This window comes from Pristis pectinata, chromosome 12, assembly GCF_009764475.1.
Source record: "Pristis pectinata isolate sPriPec2 chromosome 12, sPriPec2.1.pri, whole genome shotgun sequence".
Taxonomy (NCBI): Eukaryota; Metazoa; Chordata; class Chondrichthyes; order Rhinopristiformes; family Pristidae; genus Pristis; species Pristis pectinata.
Window position 1 is genome coordinate 28,385,416 of NC_067416.1, and position 20,875 is coordinate 28,406,290.

General features: G+C 38.8%; 1 protein-coding gene across 1 annotated transcript in view; it reads right to left on the reverse strand.

The window, feature by feature from the left end:
* Window positions 1-16,560, reverse strand: part of LOC127576921 (cilia- and flagella-associated protein 46) — a 172,335-nt gene extending 155,775 nt beyond the window's left edge. The window contains exons 1-6 of the mRNA XM_052027745.1: window positions 16,217-16,560; window positions 14,979-15,103; window positions 13,426-13,557; window positions 7,797-7,861; window positions 4,406-4,570; window positions 3,115-3,238 (exon numbers count right to left, since the gene is read on the reverse strand). Coding sequence (XP_051883705.1) covers window positions 3,115-3,238; window positions 4,406-4,570; window positions 7,797-7,861; window positions 13,426-13,557; window positions 14,979-15,103; window positions 16,217-16,268 — 663 coding nt within the window. The 5' untranslated portion in view covers window positions 16,269-16,560. The remainder of the gene's footprint in view (window positions 1-3,114; window positions 3,239-4,405; window positions 4,571-7,796; window positions 7,862-13,425; window positions 13,558-14,978; window positions 15,104-16,216) is intronic.
* Window positions 16,561-20,875: the final 4,315 nt, after the last annotated feature.

The following is a 20,875-nucleotide window of genomic DNA, read 5'->3' on the forward strand; positions in this document are numbered from 1 at the left end:
CTCCACTTCCCAACAACTGCATAACTTGCCTCAGACACAACTACTATTATATAATCCAATCACTCAGCTCACGACATTTTAGCAAAACATCTTTGTGCAATTATCACCACTCTAACCATCACACCCACATCTTATGCCTTAAACAGACTCCCAATTTTCAACCATGGAAAGTACCTTGCACAGATACTGCAATACAATAACATAATTCTCTTCCTCTTGCAGATTACATGGTACATAATTGCCACCATTGACAAAGACCAGCAATGGACATTATCTTCTCCTTTGGTTCAAAAGCTTAGAAAGCAGAGTGCTTCTAGTCACTGGAGTTATCAGCACGAAGTCAGGGGCTGTGCAGATATTATTGAAAATTAACTGAATTTTGTAAACTTACGGAACTCTTATGCTATAAAATAAGTTTCTTAATTTATAGTAATAAAAACAAAGTACTGGAAACACTCAGCAGGTGGGGTAACAGCTGTGAAAAGAAAAAGGGAGTTAATATTTCAGGTTGAAGACACATCATCAGAATCGGACAGAGACTAAGGACCCAGAAAGACGTATTTCATAATGGAACGTCAGCGACAGCAAATGGCTAATGAGATCAACTCTATGGATACTGCATCTTGGATTTGGATCCAGCGCCAGCCAAAGCTTAATAACCTCACGCACGCAGTAAAGTACAAGTTCTATCTCCCAATAGCTGCACTACTAACCTCACACACTATTATTACAGGGCTCAGTCATTCACCCAACAGTTGAAGGTCCTGTCCAGATGAAGATATTCAATGAAAATATTAGCTCTGTTTCTCTTTTCACATATGCTGTTTCACTTGCTGAGTTTTCTGTTTTTTTCCCAGATTTCCAACATCTGTAGAGTTATTTTGATTTTCATGAAAATGATGATACATTTATGATGTCCCACTTCTTCCTTACCATATAATACCTACTGACTTACAAAATTCAGGTGGCAGAAGAATGCATCTCTTCTCCTTTCTCCACACCATGTCCATTTCTTTGTCCCTTTCTTCTTTCAAAAATTCTCACCTGCCGGAGCCATGGTTGCTGAGCCATCAGAAACTCAAGGAGATACTCAGCCACTCAATCTGGCATTCTCGGGCATGAGCTCAAATACCAGAATTCTGTAGCAAGTACTTTATGTAGAAGATATGCTGGTGGTCATTGGAAGTAAGTAGGTTGAGCTAGCTGGTAGCTATTCGTGAAGGGCAAGCTCACGAGTCTTGTTGTCTCAGATAAGGACATGGAAGAAGCAGCCAGGGAAGAAGACAAGTGGGTTTTGCCTGAAAGTCTATATGAAATGTCAAGAATAGTTCAGCTCCTTTAAGATTGCAACCCTGCAAAAATAGACAAGGATATCTATTGCCAAGTGAAATAATATGTGACTTAAAGTGAAAATGGAAATGGTGGTGTGACTATGCATCTGCAACCTTTGTCCTTTGACATGGTAGAAATCAAGTGGAAAAAACCTGCAAAGCTGGAAATCTGAAATAAACACAGAAAATACTAGAAAATCTCAGCAGGTCATGCAGCATCTGTGGAAAGAGAAATGAGGGTTAATGTTTCAGGTTGATGAACTTTCTGCTCCAATAACCCAAAACATTATCTCCATTTCTCTCTCCAAGAGATGCTGCCTGACCTTTGACTGCGTTCAGCCTTTTCTATTTTTATGGCAGCCGTAATGTTGGTGTGTAGACACAGTTATTTTAGATGATTTTTTTAACAATGTATTCTTTTCTTAGTATGCATTCACAGAATGTATGCCTCAGACGATATTTATTGCCGTTCCTAAATTACCCTAAACTGAGTGGCCTGATGAGGCATTTCAGAGGGAAGTTAAGGCTCAACCACATTGCTGCGGGTGTGGAGTCTGTTACTGGAGCTTCGTTCATCCAGAAAACTCAAAACCCAAGACGAAGTTGTTACCCCATTCTTCACCTCAACCCATCATTCCCTCAACTCAGCTGTTGCACCCCTGCAGTTAATTCTCAAGCTGCATCATTGTACCTGCGGGCTCTACAGCTTAAAAGAATAAAAGATAGCAGGCACAAGGGAACCCTACACATTTCAAACCACGTGCCATCCCAATTCAAGAAAGCAACTTACCTTCTGCAAAGTCAAATGAAATAGTAAAATAAACAAAGAATGTTCATCAAACTTCTCACTCCAGCACCATATTCTGCACTGCACCCCACCCCACAAAATGCACACAAACAGATCAATCCTTCCACCACCAACACGAGTCTTCACACCTTTCCTCCACCCACACAGGATGTCAAGCGATTTCCTGATGGACCGTGTTTGGCATTGAACATGTGCCAGAATATCAGCTTCTGATATTCCGAATTTGCATAAAGTCAGATTAGCATTAGTCAGGTCATTTGTAACCTGGGGAGCCCCTGTATCTGTAATACCTGTAAGTAATAACAAATTCCTTTAAATAATGTGGTATGGGCAGCTCTTTCCGTTACCAAGTACTGGATTCTCTACGCATGTTGAAATAGTGGCATGATGCAAAATACCGTGGTCCAATTCGACAACACTCGTGTCATATCCATATTGCTCTGATGATAGAGTCTGCCTCCATGACGCATGAATGACAAACATGCTAACAACCCTACCAATTTTGTGGATGACACACACTACACTAAAAATGTATGCCCACGTTTTACGTAAAGGATTCTCACCAAATCAGAACCCAAATTTCTACACAACCCAATTTTGCAGCTGTACTAACCATCCCACTTAATTACAGGAAATTCTCTTTTTCAATACATGATCATTTATGTTCTTATAAATGTATCATAAAACATTCTTTTTTAATGAAAATAAACAAAACACCAATGCTTAATATTGTATTTTTCTGAATTTTAATACACAGTCCCATTTCGTTGAACAAATCTTGTTCTATATTAGCAGATTTTCATACTAAAGAATTTCTATTTGGATAATATGTAATGACAATAAAATAACATAATGTAATGCTGATTTAAGCTAAATATTTTGTTCTATCACTGTAAGTTGATTATGTATATTTTGATATCACTTAGCACTGAAAAATCTGCACCTTTTTGAAATATCAAAGTAAAAGCCTTTTACCTGAATAGAAACTATCTTTGGGTACATATGTGGAACATTCAGTTTAATAAAGTTTGCAGTACTGTTTGAAAAGTTTGTTGCTTCTTGCATTTTTCCTTCATCCAAGTAACATTCAATTAGTGCTCTGAAAAAGCAATTAGAAATATTTGAACCTTTAACAAAAAATAGAGTGGGGCACAGTTAACAATAATTATCTTAAATCTAAATAATTATTTTAATCTAAGATCTTGCTTATCCTTTCACTTGCAAAGGGCCTTGCTGGGCTAAACACTCTTCCCCCAAGTCCACTGATCATAAGTAGAATACATAAGCTTATATTTTCCTTATCCTAGTCCAAGAAAACCAGGACCTATCATAACATATCAATCACAGCCAAAGTTAACATCAATGAAGCCAGCACCAAATGGCAATTGAACGTGACTGTTTTGTATGACTCAGTACCACAGAGTAACACGTTTGGTGTCTAAACCAGAATTGTCATGGTGATTATCTTCCAGCATTGGATCACCACAAAAACCATTTGACACAATGGACTTCCAAGAATGCTTTTGGTTATAATCAGCACAGCAGTTAAGTTACTGGACTATCACCCAGAAGCCAAAACTTTGGGTCCAAGAGATGGGTTTAAATCCCACCATGAAAACTGGGAAAATTAAATTCAAGTAACTAAAGTCTGTAATCAAAAAGCTGATAGTAAAATAGTAACTATGAAGCTACTGGACTGTTGTAAATACCAGCCCATTTCCAATGTTACCAAAGTACAAATATAATCCTCAATGCTACCAAAATGCGAAGCAAAATTGCTTTGAGATTTCCCTTCATCAACAATAACAATGAAAGAATTGTATCATGTATGCAATTACTCCTTTAAAAATCGAACATCAGAATACATCATGCTTAGTTGAGTGAATATTTCAAAGAGCCGGGCGTTATCCCATGTGCTTAGTCAATATTTCCTCCCCAACTAACATTATTAAAATGGTTTATCTTTCATTATCACACTGGCATTTGTGAGAGTGCCATACTTATTAATGGGCTGCCAAATTTTCTGTATCACAAATAGTGATTACATGCCAGAAATATTTCATTAACTGTAGATTCTTTTTATATATCCTAAGGCTGTAAAAGGCACTACATAGATCCAAGTCTTTTATTATTACTTAAAGTTTGCTTTTTAAGAAGTCAACACCAAGATATCCTTCCTACAGTAATATAGATATGTTCTTCTGATTGCTGATACACTTTTGAGTTAAATATGTAGTTTTATAATGAAGGAAAAAAAGCAACTTACATCATTAATTGAGCAAGCCATTCATAATCCAAATCTTCAGTCATTTGCAACGATTTTATTACTTCAGAAAGACTTGAGATCACATGGGTATAGAAGCCTGGCTTTAAAAATGGCCTTATTATCCTCCAATATATAACAGATGCATTGTAAATAAGAAAGTAGTATCTGTAAAAGAAGGCATCATTTTAATTTCCACATTGCCAACTTAGCTATTAGGGTAACTCATCCATCAAAATATGTTAAAAATACATTCTTTTTCCAGTTTTATTTCAGTTTTTGTTGCTTTAAACCCAGTCACAATACATAAGCAATTAAAGGGAAATTTAAGTTTAGATTCCAGCAGCAATCTTATTTTGAGATAATATTTTCAGTAATATTAACTGTAAGCTAGAGAGTGGAATCATTCAAACAAAATGCATCAACTAACCACCCTATGCAATTAGTAAAATTCTAACTAGCTGCCAGTTTTTGTCTTAATTACATCAAAGAAAACATTGTGTTCATATCAGAAAATGTGTTTGTGTTTCAAAATGTTCAATGAACCAAATGACAGCGTGACACAGTAGCTAATATAGATAGTTCCATGGACTCAGATTCAATCTTGACCTTGGGTACTGTCTGTGTGAAGTTAGTACATTCATTCTGTACCCACATGGGTTCCCCTGGGTGCTCTAGTTTCCTCCCACATCCCAAAGATTTCCTTGTACATAGATCGATTGGCTATTCTACTCTTTAGCGTGGACAAGTGGCAAAAAAAAACTAATGGAAATTGATGTGAATGTGAAAGAGAATGAATTGGATGAATGCTGGGAAATAATATGGGAGGAATGGGCTCTGCTAAGAGCTATAATGGACCTGATGAGCCAAATGGCCTCCTTCTATATCAGGTTCTGAGATGGTGACACAGTAGTGCATTGGTTAGTGCTATTGCCTCACAGCTCCAGAGACCTGGGTTTGATCCTGACCTTGGGTGCTATCTGTGACTGCATGATTTCTCTTGGTTTCCTCCCACATGCCAAAGATGTGTGGGTTGGCAGGTTAATTGCCTATTGTAAATTGTCCCTAGTTTAGAATGGGAGGAGGGTGGAGTTAATGGAGATACAAGAGGAAAAATGTGTTTCATTTGGATGAGTACCTGATTGTTGGCATGAATGTAGTGAGTGGGATGGCCTGTTTCCCTGCTGTATGGTGCTAAACAATCTATATCAGTTGGTTCCATATAATGATAAATTCAAGGAAAGGAAGGAGCAAGACTTTGTTTCTGCCCTTTTGCTTTTCTGAGAAATAAATTGCTATTCTTTAATTTGCCTTTTATTTCTGATGCCCATTTCTGTAATAACTATAGGGTAAATACAAGATTTAGGAAGCTGCAGCACAAAGAGGGAGAAACAATATAGCTAATTGCAGAAGAAAATTTAAGGTAAGATCCGGAATAATGCATGAAAGATAGCCAATGGAAGTGATGCTGCTGCAAGTAAGTTTCTCATTGCACCTGTGCATACATATACTTGTGCATACGATAATAAACTTGACTTTGACTTTGAAAAGGGAAAAGAAGGGATAAAAACTGATTTGGTTGAGGGGGAAACAAGCACAGGATTAGAATCAAAATATGGACTTCAGTGTGGACAAAATAACACTAATGACTTAAGAAATCCCTCTGTGACTCAGATAAATCAATTCTCCTTCTGTGTTGAATTTCATAACAACATTGAAAGAGACCAGTTTATGTTAACATGATCTACATTCAAAGGAGGCAATGTAAAATAATGAATCATCTTTTAATCTAGGCATGTCCACTTTGAATAATACCTAAAAAATGGAAGAAAAATACTTTCATTAATCTGTGCAATTAAAATGTTCATTATTTCTATGCTAATGTCACCAAAGTGTTGCAGCAAATTGTCCAAGCACAATAAACACAGCATTTATGGAAGGAGGAACAGAAACAATAGCTCTTCCTCGGAACCAAATGAAACATCCCCAGTGTTTTCTGTTTTTATTTCACTTAATAGTAGTTCTCATTATGTTGTTGCAGATAATGTAGGCTCACTTAAAGGATTTGACACAGAAATGAACAATCCATGTGCTGTTGGAAATGTTTCACATTACATTGCATTGAGGAACAACGATGCATATAAATTCTTGCTTATAAATAGTGCTTTTGAAACAAATTTTCAATAAACCAAACGAAATGTTGACACAGTAGTTAACATCGATGCCTCACAGTTCCATAGACTCAGATTCAGTCTTGACCTTGGGTACTGTCTGTGTGGAGTTCGTACATTCACCCTGTGATACCACTTAGATACCACTTTTTTCCAGACCCACCCCCAAGCCCTCTGTCACCCAGTTTGTTTCCCCATGCCACCTGGTTACACTTGCCTATCGCCCATGCACTTTACCGACTGCATCTCCTAACCCATCTCCCAACTATTACATCTGCCCCTCATTCTTCTCTTATCTGGTTCCACATCATTTTACTCCCTTATCAGATTCCTGCATCTGCAGCCTCCTGTGTCTCCACATCACCTTCCAGCCTCTGTCTCTACCCCCATCCCGGCTCCATTTGCCTCCTTTTATTCTCTCTCTTATCTTTCTCTACCTATCACCCACCAGCCACTTTCTCTCAACTATATCCCTCCTCTCCCCTTCTTAGCCCCATCTGTCCATCATCTCCCTCCTCACTTGGTTCCATGTATCACCTGCCAGCCCCTGCTCCCTCTCACTTATTTATACTGGCCATCACCATGCTACACTCTCAATCCTAGTGCAGGGTCTTGACCCAAAATATCTACCATCCCTCTGCCTCCACAGCACATACTGCTTGACCTGCTGAGTTGCTCTAGCAATTTCTTCTTTTCACCAGAAAGTTTCCTGGATTGGAAGAGTTTATTTACGGGGAGAGATTGGATAAATTGGGTGTTTTCCCAGGAACAAAGGAAGCCGAGAGGTGACCTGACAGAGGAATATAACATGATAAGAGGCATAGATAGGGGGATAGTTAGAATCTTTTACAATGGTAGGGGTATCAAAAATAATAAGGCATAAATTTAATGTGAGAGGAAGGAGTTTTAAACAGGACTTGTGGGGAAATATACTTTAATACAGAGAATGTTTGATATCTGGAGCTTATTGCCAGAGAAGGTGGTGGAGTCAGATACAATCACTACTTTCAAGGGACATTTAGAAAGGCACTTAATTAGGTAAGGCATAGAAGGTTATGGACATAATGCGGGCAAATGGGTTCATTGTAGATGGGCAAAAGGTTTGGCATAAACATGGTGGGCCAAAGGGCCTGTTTCTGTGCTGTACGACTCTATGACTTAATGACAATTTTTTTCAAATTATAGATATGACATATTCAATATCTACATCTAAATCATTGTACCTGCTTTCCTTTCTTGCATGTTTTATGGCCTCATGTATGTACCGTACAGCCTTATTCAATTCATTCTGGAAGCAAAAGCAATTAAGTTTATCAAGAAAAGGAATACAAACTCAGAAATTAGATTTTTGTCCCCATGTACATACATCAGCCACCTATGAATTACCTCAATATTTGTAAAGTTATCAAATTGTATTGACTTCTTTTCAAACTCTGCACTTAATGCAGCCTTTAAGTTTTAAAGTAATGTTCATTGTAGATTCATAAGCTTAATTTATGGCGTTTTAGGTATAACTCACAACCACAAAATAACGTTCAAATTGGTATATCCTCATTAAAATAAAAACTTGTAGAGAATTTAAAACTTCAACAACTCTCAAAAGCAATCCCAAACTGCCTTCAACCCACCAACTTCAAGGAGAGTGGGCTGGCTAACTACGTATTTTAATAAACCAGGCAGCCTCAAATTTAATCATTTTTATAAGTTTAACACTGGTATTAGGAAACCCAGCACCTCAGGAGATGTTTGCCAAGCTTTGAGAAGGCAAGTGGCCTTACAACACTATTTGTGGACCATGAGGGGGAGAAGTGCTTCCCAGCCTCCATTCCTCCAACCTCCCAGCCTGCTAAGCTTACCTTTCCTTGGATCAGATCCCCCAGATTACAAGCATTTCCTGATTGGGATTGGAATCTATTTCCTACCCCTATACCAAGCATCCAACAGCCTACTTAATCAGCTTCAGTTGACAAATAGCTGACAATCTTTTTTTACCTTATTAAATAAAAAGTGTGTCAATATTAGCTTCATATCAGCATCAAATATGTGGTTTGATTAAGAAGCAGTTTATCAAAGAGCCTTTTAAACTGTTCCTTGCTGCAGACAACAGTGTGTTTATAACCTAGAACAAAAAAACAAAACGCTAGAAGAACCCAGCAGGTCAAGCAGCATCTGTGGAAGCAAAAGGTGTATATCAACATTTTGGGTTGAGACCCAGCATCAAGACTGAAAGGGAAGAGGAGAGATGGGCAGTAAACAATACAGTACAGCAGGCTGAATCTTTGCCACACTTGGAAGGGCTGTTTAAGGTCCCTGGATGGTGGTGAGAGAGGGACAAAGGGACAGATGTTACACCTCCTATGCTTGCAGGTGAGAGTCCGAGTGGATGGGCAGCGGTGGGTGGGAAGGGTTGAGCAGACTATAGACCTTCTCTGGTGTACCTCCTGCCCAACACTAAGCTAGGCAGATCAATCAGACTGACTTCTGGATGGGGATCCTCTTTTAAAATAGCTGTTCATTGTAGATTTAAAACTTCCGCATCTTCTGTGCTCCCTGTGTGAGATTTTAGGCTCAACGAACACACCCCTCATCATACCAGCCTGCTTATCAAGCAACCTTTGCCAATATTTGTATTTTTTAGTCTATAGAAAGGGGTACTAAAAATATAAAACAAATATCCTGTACAGATTAATAAGGACATCCAGAATAAAGAAGCATGGCTACTTTAAATTCATCATTGGAAAACCACCTGCACGATTTTAGCCATTTTCACCAGAAAGAGCTGACTAAGGAAATGAATGTGCAATACCAAGCCAGGCAGTCCTGCCCAATATTCATTCCTCAATTAACATTTCTTTTCAAATAAAGCAGATTATCTTCTTATTATCGCATTGTTATTTGTTAGAACTTGCAGTGTGCTTGATGGCTGCATTTTAAAAATGATTTTGGATGCTCTGAAAGGGACATGGAAGGTACTATATAAAAACAAGTCTTCCTTTAGAATCGTAGAATTCAATAACACAGAAGGAGTGTGTCATCCAAATAGTTAGTTCTGACTTTATTTCTCCTCCTTTATCTCCACCTTCTTTGTCTGTCTCACTTTTTTTTCCTCTCTCTTTGCCAATGGATACTGATGACCAGGAATTCAGACACAAGTCATTTTAAATTGATAGTCATTCTCTTCGTGCAGCTAAATGGTTCCATATGTTGGAATGCAAAGTCCAATTTTTTTTTTGATGCAGTATAATGATAACATCATCAATTGACGTGCTGTCCTCTAATGTCTAGCAAGTGTCAAAAGATTCACTGTTTCTCCAATGATATCATAAGCCTTCAGTTCATACTGCATTTGATTGGCAAGTGTCATTAAATGGACTAAATCCTGTGGTCAACTGTAAATTTTGGCACTTGCCACTGATTTGAAAGAAATATATGTACAATGATCTGGCACCTTTGGTGTGGACTACACTTTTTCTTACATCGGTCAATGTCAGACAAGAATTCAGGGAACCCTTGGTATCCAACAATAATGATGTCGTTAAGAATGCTGAGCTCTGAATTTTTTTCATGTATAGCAAACAAGGAAAAAATAAAAAGCACAATTATTAACTGACAGTTTAAATGAAGATTGGAATTAAACATGGGATTGGGATAAAAGTTGAGGTGTTGCAACATCGAATATCCATTTGTGGAGCAGCAATAAATCACTGACAGACTTTGGGATTTCTATATTCAACTAGCTGTGTGAAAATCCTAAAGTTTCTGTCAACTTTATGCAATAGCAATGAATGCAAGCATTGCAACATCCTGTGCGATTTCACTGCAATAATGAGCTTTTTCAGGATCGAGAAACAAAACGTTTCCATTTTGGGCACTCTGTTTCAGTGTCATTCCAAGACTAGCTGCAACAGGCCAAATACAGAAAACAATATAGAATAAGGTTTCTTAGTTGCTGTCCAGAAATGCATCTTTAGTGGACCAAATATTTAATTCCCCAGCAACATTGTTAATGGCCTGGTTGGGCATGCAGATCAGTGCCATCCTATAGATAATTTTGTGCTGCAAAGCTGCTCCTACTCAGGCAAAAATGTCAACTTCATGTAAGTCAGTAGACAGATTTATCTTATCTCTTATGTTCTGCTAAAACTCTGACAACAAGGATGACAGGGCAGTCCCATTATGGTACAAGAAGAAAGTACTGAAGATGTTAGACATCTGAATTAAAAGCAGAACATGCTAGAAATACGCAACAAGTCAGGCTGCAACTGTGGAGCGACAAAACGTCTCTCTTCACAGGCGTAACTTGCTGAATATTTTAAACACTTCATGTTTTTATGTCTATTTATAGTAGGCAGTTCCATGTTATTTTGATTTCCAGAAACTGAAAATCAGGAGAACTTAATCCACTTTACATTTCTGTCCACAATCAAAATTACTCTCAATCTCTTTTGGAGAGTCTTGTTTGAAGCAACTTCCCTACATCCCATGAAGCAATGCGATAGAAATTTCAACATCATTTAAAACATGCAAATGAGGATTAAATTTAACATCTTATGTAAGGAACAACACCAACAACGGAGAGTTTCCTCAAGAGTTAACTGAAACATCAGCCTAAATTTTGTGCTCAAAGCTTGGACTGCACAAGAGAAAATGATGTCAATTAAGCCAAGCTGATTCCAAAAAGTTCAGTGTTAGAACAGAAATAGTGCAACCTATTTTGCAAACGTTTCATCTGATCTGCAGCTGGAAACTTACAAGAACGTGTCAATTAACTTCAGACATTCCTCATTAACATTAATGAAGAGATAATGGCTGCACTTATTCCAGATTTCCAAATACAAGGCATGGGCTATTTTAAGACCCAGGCTTCATTTATGTGGCACTGACAAGCTGTGATACGTACATGGGTGCCTTGCTGCAACTTATCAGCCACATACACATCAACCAGATGCATGGAACAGCATTAATTATTCTACATTGTCTTCTGATCACGCAAAAGCCTTTGACCATCAGCTGAGAGGGACAGGGGAGCAACTTTCTCCAATTTGGCCACCTCCTGAAAATAATCAATGCGTCTGCTACACCTTGACATGCAAGCTGTGATCTTAACAACAAATCCACCTTGTTAATCTCAATTCACAATAATATCAAATGAGGTTGCGTCTTCACCCCCGACACTTCTCACAATCTTTCTTGCTGCAATGCTGTACCTTAACTCCAACAAGTTTGTCATTGAAGTGGAGTTAATTTACAGGTTCAATAGGAAACCCTCACTCCTGAAGCACAGACACCCCAATTCACTTATTGAGCAGCAGCATGCAGACAATGACTATGAATGTGCCTGTGTGGAAGTAGAGTTCCATTTCATCCATTCAGTGAAGCATATGACAGAATGGGCCACATACTTAACATCCTGAAACAAAACTCCTCTACCAACCTACACCCGCTGTACACCATCATCCTCTGATCATAAAGATCCATGAAAGGACCCTCATCATATCTCAAGAACCATCTATCAATGAATGAACATGTTGATGATGAAATAAACCATTGCTCTCAGTTCACTAGCTTAGTGTTTAGACATCTGAGAAAAAGAATGTTTGTAGATCAAATCCTCAAACCTGACAAAAAGAACTCACAGGCTAACTGACAGCCATCATTTCTGCCCTCCTAGTGAAGGACTGCCTACACCAGGCACCTGAAGATACTGGAGAGACACCACCAACACAGTCTTCACAAAATCTTGATACCGGCAAGATAAACGAATCAACATCAGCATCCTCTCCCAGACCAATATCACCCATATGGAGGCCCTAATTATAACTCAATGTTTACATAACTCCTGAAACAGACACTCTATTGTGAGTTCAGATAGACAGAGGAAATGATTCAAGGATGCTCTCAAATCACATTGAAAAAGTGTGTCATCCTCACTGGCTTGGAAGAAGTCCTGGTACATTACCTTTCAAAATAGAGAAGCAGGTTTTGGGATGGCACTGAGAATCTCAAGTCTGTTTGTTGGGAGCACATAGATGTTAATTGTCAATTGGGGAAGAAGCACACCACCTTCCAAATGACCCATTCGCCTGTCCCATCAAGCACCTCCTGCCCCACTCTCCCCACCGTGGCAGAGTCTGTGGGTCCCACATTGGCCTCATCAGCCACCCCAGAACTGGTGCAAAAACAAGTGTTCTCATTCCTAACAGACTGCCTAAGGTGGAGGAGATGTGAGAGCGAGAAATGCTGAGTTTCTCATCTATTCTATGGCTAGCCATTGAATAGGCCTGGTTTAAAGATGTAGATCATAGGGATATTATGTTTTGCAATTTGAAACTGTGTGTCACATTTAGAGTCTTGCGACCAATGAAGGTGTCTGGTGTATATATCCTGCTCTCTCTGTTGCTACCACACAGACTACTCACCTGCTTATAGGCCCACCTGAAAAACATCATCATGTCTTGTGAATCAACAGAATAGTCATATGCCCACCCAAATGTCACTTGCCTAATTTTCAGGTAAGAAACTGACAGCCAGTGGTTGAGAATCACTTCCCCTATATTTTAGCAAGAAACCATGTTTGTTATCTTGCTCAACGCAACACACAAAGTGCTGGAGGAACTCAGCGGGTCAATCTTGCACTCAGCGTGTCATCTTGCTTCCTGTGAGCAATGTTTCAGGAGTTCCAAATATATGTTATTTCACATATGAGCACACACACAGTTAAAAATAAACATTAACACACAGGCCTCAAAATTCAGTTAGCTATGCCATTTAGCAAGTCTCTGTTAAGAAAGTTTTGCTATTAATGTAAATAATTTTAATTACTATATTCAAATAGATAAAAACAAATCTTACTTGGTTTGCAGCAGATTTCGGAGCATAGAGTTGAGCTTGGCAAAGGCATGCCCTACACAAGAACTGATTATAAGGGCGTGTTCCCTCAAAGTACATGGTCAGGCAATCCTGGCTAATATCTTCCTGTTTAAACTAAAAAAAATAAAAATTCTGTACATAAGTAAAAATACAAAATAGAGAAAATGTTTATTTTTAGAAAATAACATTTCAAATATACATAAATGTCAATTGTAAAGGAGATATATTGAATCACATTTGGTTTTTTTCTCTCTAACTACTCTGGAAATAAAGAAGATAGAAAACTTATACTTTTAACTACCAATGTAAATCAAATTCAGACCATTATTAGTAACATTTATCAAGAAAAAAACTCCTAATATTGGAAAAATACAGCAAGACATTCATCATCTCTAAATGGATAAAATAGGGTAACACTATGTGTGAGGTGTTTCTCACTCAAAAATGAAGAGGGAGAAATAATGAATGAGATCAAAATTGAACAAAAATAGAAATGGGGCAAATGACACACAGTCCAATCATATAAAATCCAACAGATAGAATTTGAAAGCCTGCTAAAATGATGATAAAAGTAATTTAACAAAACGGGAGACTTTAAAAGTACAAAAGAAGGTGTACCAACCAAATGATTGAAATATTGGGAAATACCATTATTAATAAAAAAGAGATGAATAAGGAAAATAATTAGATCTGAAAATGTTCAAGATTAGTCTAACAGGTGGAAAAAGAGCAAAATACTAGATCTGAGATACGGAAGCAACAACCAGTGCTGAGCTCTGTAAAAGAATGCGCACTTGAAGCACCGGTTGTCTTATCTCCTCCTGAATCCTGAAGGGTCCATCATATATCCCCAGATAAAAATATGGGTGGGATACCTAAAATCCTAAATTATTAATGTAAATAATTAGAATACAGGAATGCAGAATATCTTGTAAAGGGAGGTATACTTCACAAACCTTACAGTTTACCTGGCTTATGGCTTCCTACATTCCTGTAACCCAAATTGAGCAAGATTATTTTAAATTTCCATCCCCATTAAACTGGACAGTAAATAAAATTCTGATGTGTCTATCCATAACTTGTTTTTATTGCTGTCTACTTGCTTCATACTAATGGTATTCATTCAATTACAGAACGTTAAATAAGCATAGTTCCTTCAATAATTTATTAGAGTCTACATCTGTTTGCTATCCACAAAAAACATTTTATTTTTCTTTCTACTATTCTACTTTCAGAATTTGTATCTCTCTCTGTTGAGTGCTACAACCTTACTCATGAGATCAGAATAGTGAGGAAATAGAACACCTAATTTCCAACCCGCAAAATTCTAACAATTCAATAGTTCTAATGAACCATGAAATTTATAAATTATGCTACTAGTTTCAAGTTTACTGTATGAAAGATGATTTGATTTTCTATTAAATATCATTATTGACTAACATTTGCAGCAGCATACTCTAGTCTGAAATTGAATCAAAGATTTGAACATTAGCATTGTAAAGCATCTGGTATATTGTACTGATATATTTAACCACCTGCAAAGCCAGTTCTGCACACTGCACATATAAATCTGGGTTAAGAATCTCCACTCTAGCCAATGTAGTTCTCTCTGCAGTGGCTTCTTTTATTAAGTTGTAAGCTTTCTTCAAAGTACTTAAATCTGAAAAAAGGAAAGAAAATAAACCTGATAAATATAAATGAAGCATATTTTAATACACCTTGCCTGTAATTGTGTTCTAGATTTTATTTCATAAAAATGTATATTTATCCAAATTAAGCAACATGACCAACCAAGCAATTAATGAATTCATTACATTACAACCAGAAGTGTTACTGGAAATATTAAATAAACAAATGATACAATTATTAAAATAGCAGAAAAAGCAACAACATAAAAGTTCAGCCGCTAGTAATCGTAATTACGCTAATTTCTCCCTTTCCCCTATTTGGGTCTCACTGTACGCACTACAAAGTTATCAAATTCAACACTGAATTTAGTGCTATGAGATATTCAAATGTATCCCCCTGTGGGGAAACAATTATTCTTCACCATCTTCAGTCTAATCCGTCTTAAATATACAGCAGCAATAATGTAAATTTTATCAACTAATATGCAGCACTTTATTTTGTCAATGTGTTAAATTTCACACAATTTGACCATCCAGCTGCATAACTGATTTATATAATTATCCGAACGTTTCAGTAATATTTATCGTTAATTTAATTAGCACTTGTGAATAGCAAAGCACATATGCTAAACAAAAATGTTTAATACTTTTTACACATTGTTCCATTAGTGTGCTGCGATAGTGTTTTTCCCCATAATAGAAACTGTACGTAGTAAGAGAACTTTATCAAGGGATACATGAAATTGCCGCCAGGAGGCAGCCTCGTATTGCGACAGAAGCAGTTTAAAACATGTAAATTATTTCCAGTGTAAGATTTAGCTCAGCTTCCATACTCTTCGAGCAGTTGCGGTTGCATTTGGCAAAAATACCCCCACAACTGTCAGAACAATCCAGCTACACCGTGTGTGAAAGCTGCTGATGGTGTGAATCTGGTGCCACCAATTCCAACAGAGCAGACTGCCAATTCAGGCCCTACACTATCTGTCAGTAGCGTTTTGGAAAGTTTCAGCGGGCCACCCGGGCTACAGGGGCGCGGATGCCAGCTGACAGGAATTGCTGCTGCAGCACGGCCGGAGTGCAGGGCCAGTGGAGCAGGGTTTCTGGCCCGGCCCGGCCCACACCACACCAGGACTAGGTCTAAGTACCGCTGCCGCAGACTGCCGCCTCTGCAAGCAGGTGCCTGATGCTCATGTCCATCCTGCAGCCGAGTGAGGGGAATCCGCCGCCCTCAACTCCGAACTGAACCGAATCAAGGGCGCTGCAACCGAGCCCGGGGGGAGCGGGAAACAACTCCGATCTGCGGCTGCAGCACAGTCGACCCTGGGTGCTGCACGGTCGAGAGCGCGGCCCAGCGCCTGGTCCGGGAGTTCGACCCGCTGGTCGCCGCCGCTGCCCGGCGCCGGTATCCGGGCAACGGGACGCACTTCCTCTATCTCTCTCTCTCTCCCTCTCTCTCTCTCGCCACCAACCAATAGGGCGCACTCCCCATTCCGCTGTTCTGTGTCCAGCCCCGCCCTCCTGTATCTAGACAACGGCGTCCTCCAGTCAGTATCCTAGCAACGGGGACCTCCGCCCCTGCAGTTTCTTGTTTCCAGGCGACGGCGCCCCTTTCGGTATCCCAGCAACGGGACCGGCTGCTCCTGCGGTTCAAACTGTCCAAATGTTCGCTCAACAGAAGAATAAAACTCTGCTGTTGATGAAAAATGAAGCAAAAGCAAGAGTTGTAAATGCAAAAGGTCAGATAACATCTGTTGACAATGAACAGGGCTGGCTCACTTGCACAATTCAGGGAAACTGTGAATTAGCAGTGAAGTTTGAAAAATGATTAATCTTACAAGATTGTCAGCCTAGCTTCAATAAATATCAAATAGTTGGGAAAAAATACTCGAGGATCCATTTAAATCAACATGTAGTGCGGCACAGGTTAATCAAGGGCAATCACTGTGGATTTTTTTTCAGTGTCTGATTAATAAGTGATTTTGTTTTTAGGAAAGGAGTTGCTTTGTACTTGAGTATAAGGATGCAGTGTGGCAGTTCCCCTATGTACACAAAAAAAGCTATCTTCTATGACCTTAATACGGGGTGACTTTTTTTGTCTGAAGAAAAGGCAATAAGTCATAGTGATACAAATTAGGCATCCAATCAGAATTTCAAGAGTGCAGTGGGGACCAAGTGGTGATCTCTGAAGACAAGCAGGAGTAGCTGAAAAGGGTGAAGACTATATTTGTGAAGTACTGAAGTAAAGTGGAGCTAAATTGATAATCTTATTAATCCTGATTAATTTAAATACGAGAACCATCAATTAATCATTTTAGTGCCCCTGACCTGGTCTCAGGACTCCCTGATGTGAGTGCTCTACACCTTCTAGCTAGCTCAATATCGGGAACAGTTTTCATTCAGCTGCCCTGCAAAGTCTGGGATACACAGTAAGGGCTCTGAGAACTTTACCATTCAATTGTGAAAGAGGGAGTCAGACAGACTGGAATGGGATGGGAAATGGTTGAGAGGAGGAGATAGATTGCAGGAGTGGAGAAGAGTGAGAGTGGCAGAGATTGTATGTAGCTGGGAGATGCAAGAGCAAGTGAGAAGAGTGGATAGTGAGAATGAGGATGATAAGAGGTGATGAGAAAGGGGGAAATAAAGAAAGTGGGGAAAGGTTGGTGAGGGATAGGCATATATGTTGGAAAGATAGGATGAGAAAGAGGTTGTACATATGTGAGAGAGAAAGAGAAGAGGGAAAAGTTGGGGATTGAGAGAGCTGAGGAGCTATTGCCACCTATAATATGCCCCAGCCACAACTTGACCCTAATTTTTGAAAGACAATGCTGTAAAGGCAGGGATGTATTAGTGAGGTATTTGATGAGTTTTCGTAAGACATATTGAAAGAATGTAAAACACATGGGAATCCAAGTGAGGGTGGTGAGTTGGATTAAAATGAGGCTCAGTGGGAGAAAATAAAGAGCAGTTAATGGTTAATAGTTGATGAGTGATTAAGTGAGAAATGTAAATTACGCAAATTGATTTCACAAGGCCAAATACTAGATTCTTCATTTTTTTAGTGGTGCACATGTGCTTTGTACTTAAATGTAGAGGCTATAATTAAGAAATGTGCCAGTGATATCAAATTTGCAGTGTGGTTGATGGTGAAATATGAAGTTCTGGACTGCAATAAGATTGTTGTAGACTAGATAGGTGGGCACAAAGGCAGCAAATGGGATTCAGTCCAGGGAAATGAGGTACTGCATTAGAAGACAGTGGGGTGAGTGAATTGGCTACAACAAAGAGCAGAGGCATACAGCAATCTTGGGATCTACGTCCATAAGCCTCACAAGGTGGTGTGACAGGAAGATCAGGTGATTAAAGAGGGGATATGTGATGCTTGCTGAGCAAGAGGAGGAAGGTCATGCTAGAACTATATTTTATACATCTTGTTATGCCGCAGCTAGCTTAAGTACTCTGTAGAGCTTGGGTCAACACAGTTCAGGGAAGATGTGATTGCACTATAGAGTTTTCAGATAAGATTTACAAGGAAATTGCTGGAGCTGGAGAGGTGAGGGACTGGCTAGATATACAGCCTGGCATATTGGACTCCACTTTCTGCTACTTTATGCACTCTCATTGTCAGCTTCCTTTCCTCTCACAAACAATTGCTCCCATCCCTGATTCTCCTATCCTCTCCTCTCCTCTCCCTCCCCCTTTTCCCCCTAAATTCTACTTAATAAACTGGTCAAGCTTCCTACCATTTTACATTATTACTTTAGAGGGCGGCACGGTAGTGTAGTGGTTAGCGTAACGCTATTACACCACCAGTGACCCGGGTTCAATTTCCGCTACTGTCTGTAAGGAGTTTGTACGTTCTCCCCTTGTCTGCATGGGTTTCCTCTGGGTGCTCCAGTTTCCTCCCACATTCCAAAGACATACAGGTTAGGAGCTATGGGCATACTACGTTGGCGCCGGAAGAGTGGCGACACTTGCGGACTGCCCCCAGAACATTCTTAATAACACAAAAAGACGCATTTCACTGTGTATCAATGTACATGTGACTAATAAATAAATATCTTATTATATTTCAAAATTAGCTTTTCAAGTTACAGATGAATTTCTTAAGATTTGGAAGTATTCCTTAAAGCTTTGCAAGCTCTTGATTACGGACTGGAGTCAAAACAAGTTGACAATATCCAAATGTGAAGAAATTTAATTTATTTATTGGTACTTATTCAAGTAACCACTAACCCTCATGTATATAGGGAAGTCATAAGCTGAATATAGACCATCTTTTGAATAGGAATAAATGGAGAAGAAAGAAAATAAGGAACGACAAACCACATGGCTAGTTTGCATTGCCCTGAAAAATGAGTGCAGGTAACCTGATGTTGGGTTAAATTGTCCCCATTCAATTTAATCCAACTTCATGAGTTATTGACCTCCCTTAGGCAATACTGGAATAGATGACTGATTTAAGTGAGGACATCTCAAGTGAAGCACTGTCACCCCTCACTGAGAGTTCTTCACTGAGTTTTAGGTAGGTGAATTGCTCCAGGAAGACACTGATTAATATAACCTCCCATTGAGAGCCTTCTTCCCCTCCATTCTCTTCTCCCTCTTCAAGCCCTGTTCTGTGTTCTGACTGCACTCTAAGAAAAAAAATTACTGATGCATCCCTATCTAGGATCAACAAAATTATGCAAAAGGTTGAAATGGAGACAAATTCATTCAACATTTAGCACAGCATTCCCTATAAACTTAATTAACTTAACATAATTAATAAAGACATTGGGGATGCTTGAAACCCCTGTAGAATTGTAGCAAAGGGCGGAGGTAAACATTCATCAAATAATCTGCATCTAATAGCACTGGTGCAGAGTCCATTCTGCTGCTGAATCTGTGCACAGCTCTATGCAATTATGTTTGACTATTGAACTCCAATTTAGCAGCAATGACATCAAATCAGACGTGCACACTGTCACCTACTATGCAAACTGACAGCAGGCATCAGTGTTCCATTGATTTAATTGCAACGGGCACATTATACGACAGGTACAATGGGTCCTCCTATTTCTGCTTGTTTGTTTTAATTAATTTTCTGTGAAGACAAGGAATTTATGTAGGCAGCAAAAGAATCACATGGATAAATGCAAGGTTAATTGTTTCAATTAAAATAGAATGGAACAGTTGTTAAAAACCCAGGATTCAAATATGTATATGTCTCTGAATAGTTCCACAGATTATTGCAAAGAAACAAAACACAAACACCAAAAGAATGTTAAATAAATATTAAATGATCAGTGTATAAACATTTCTGATGAACACTGGCAGAGATTTATTAAATGAATGTTGCAGATGCCCAGCATTCTTGAAGCAAAAGTTAGAATCAAACAAAAACTTCATCTTTCTGCTATATGGAACAAAGTGACATAAAGATGCCCATGGGGAAAACAAAAATCCAATGGAGTAGATGGAATCCAGATATGTCCTTGAAATTTGCTGATTGTAATGGCAAATACAGGTCTCTTAGGAAATTGATGATGTGTTAAGCTGAAAATCACCAGACAGAATCAGAGAACTGTGCATATGCCTGCCATCGTGGTCTCCCATAGCTAGCTAACCATCAATCACATGTTGATAACCTCAATGCCAAAGATGCAAAAGAAATAACTTGCTTTTAGTTCTAAGGTCAGGGAGGGAAGAACAGGGAAATCAAAGTGTTATAAAGTGGTCTGTCACTGAGAAAAGTGAATTTGAGATTGTCCTTAACTACCTGGAAAGATTGATTGTAGACAGAAACATGCAAGCCAGACCTGACA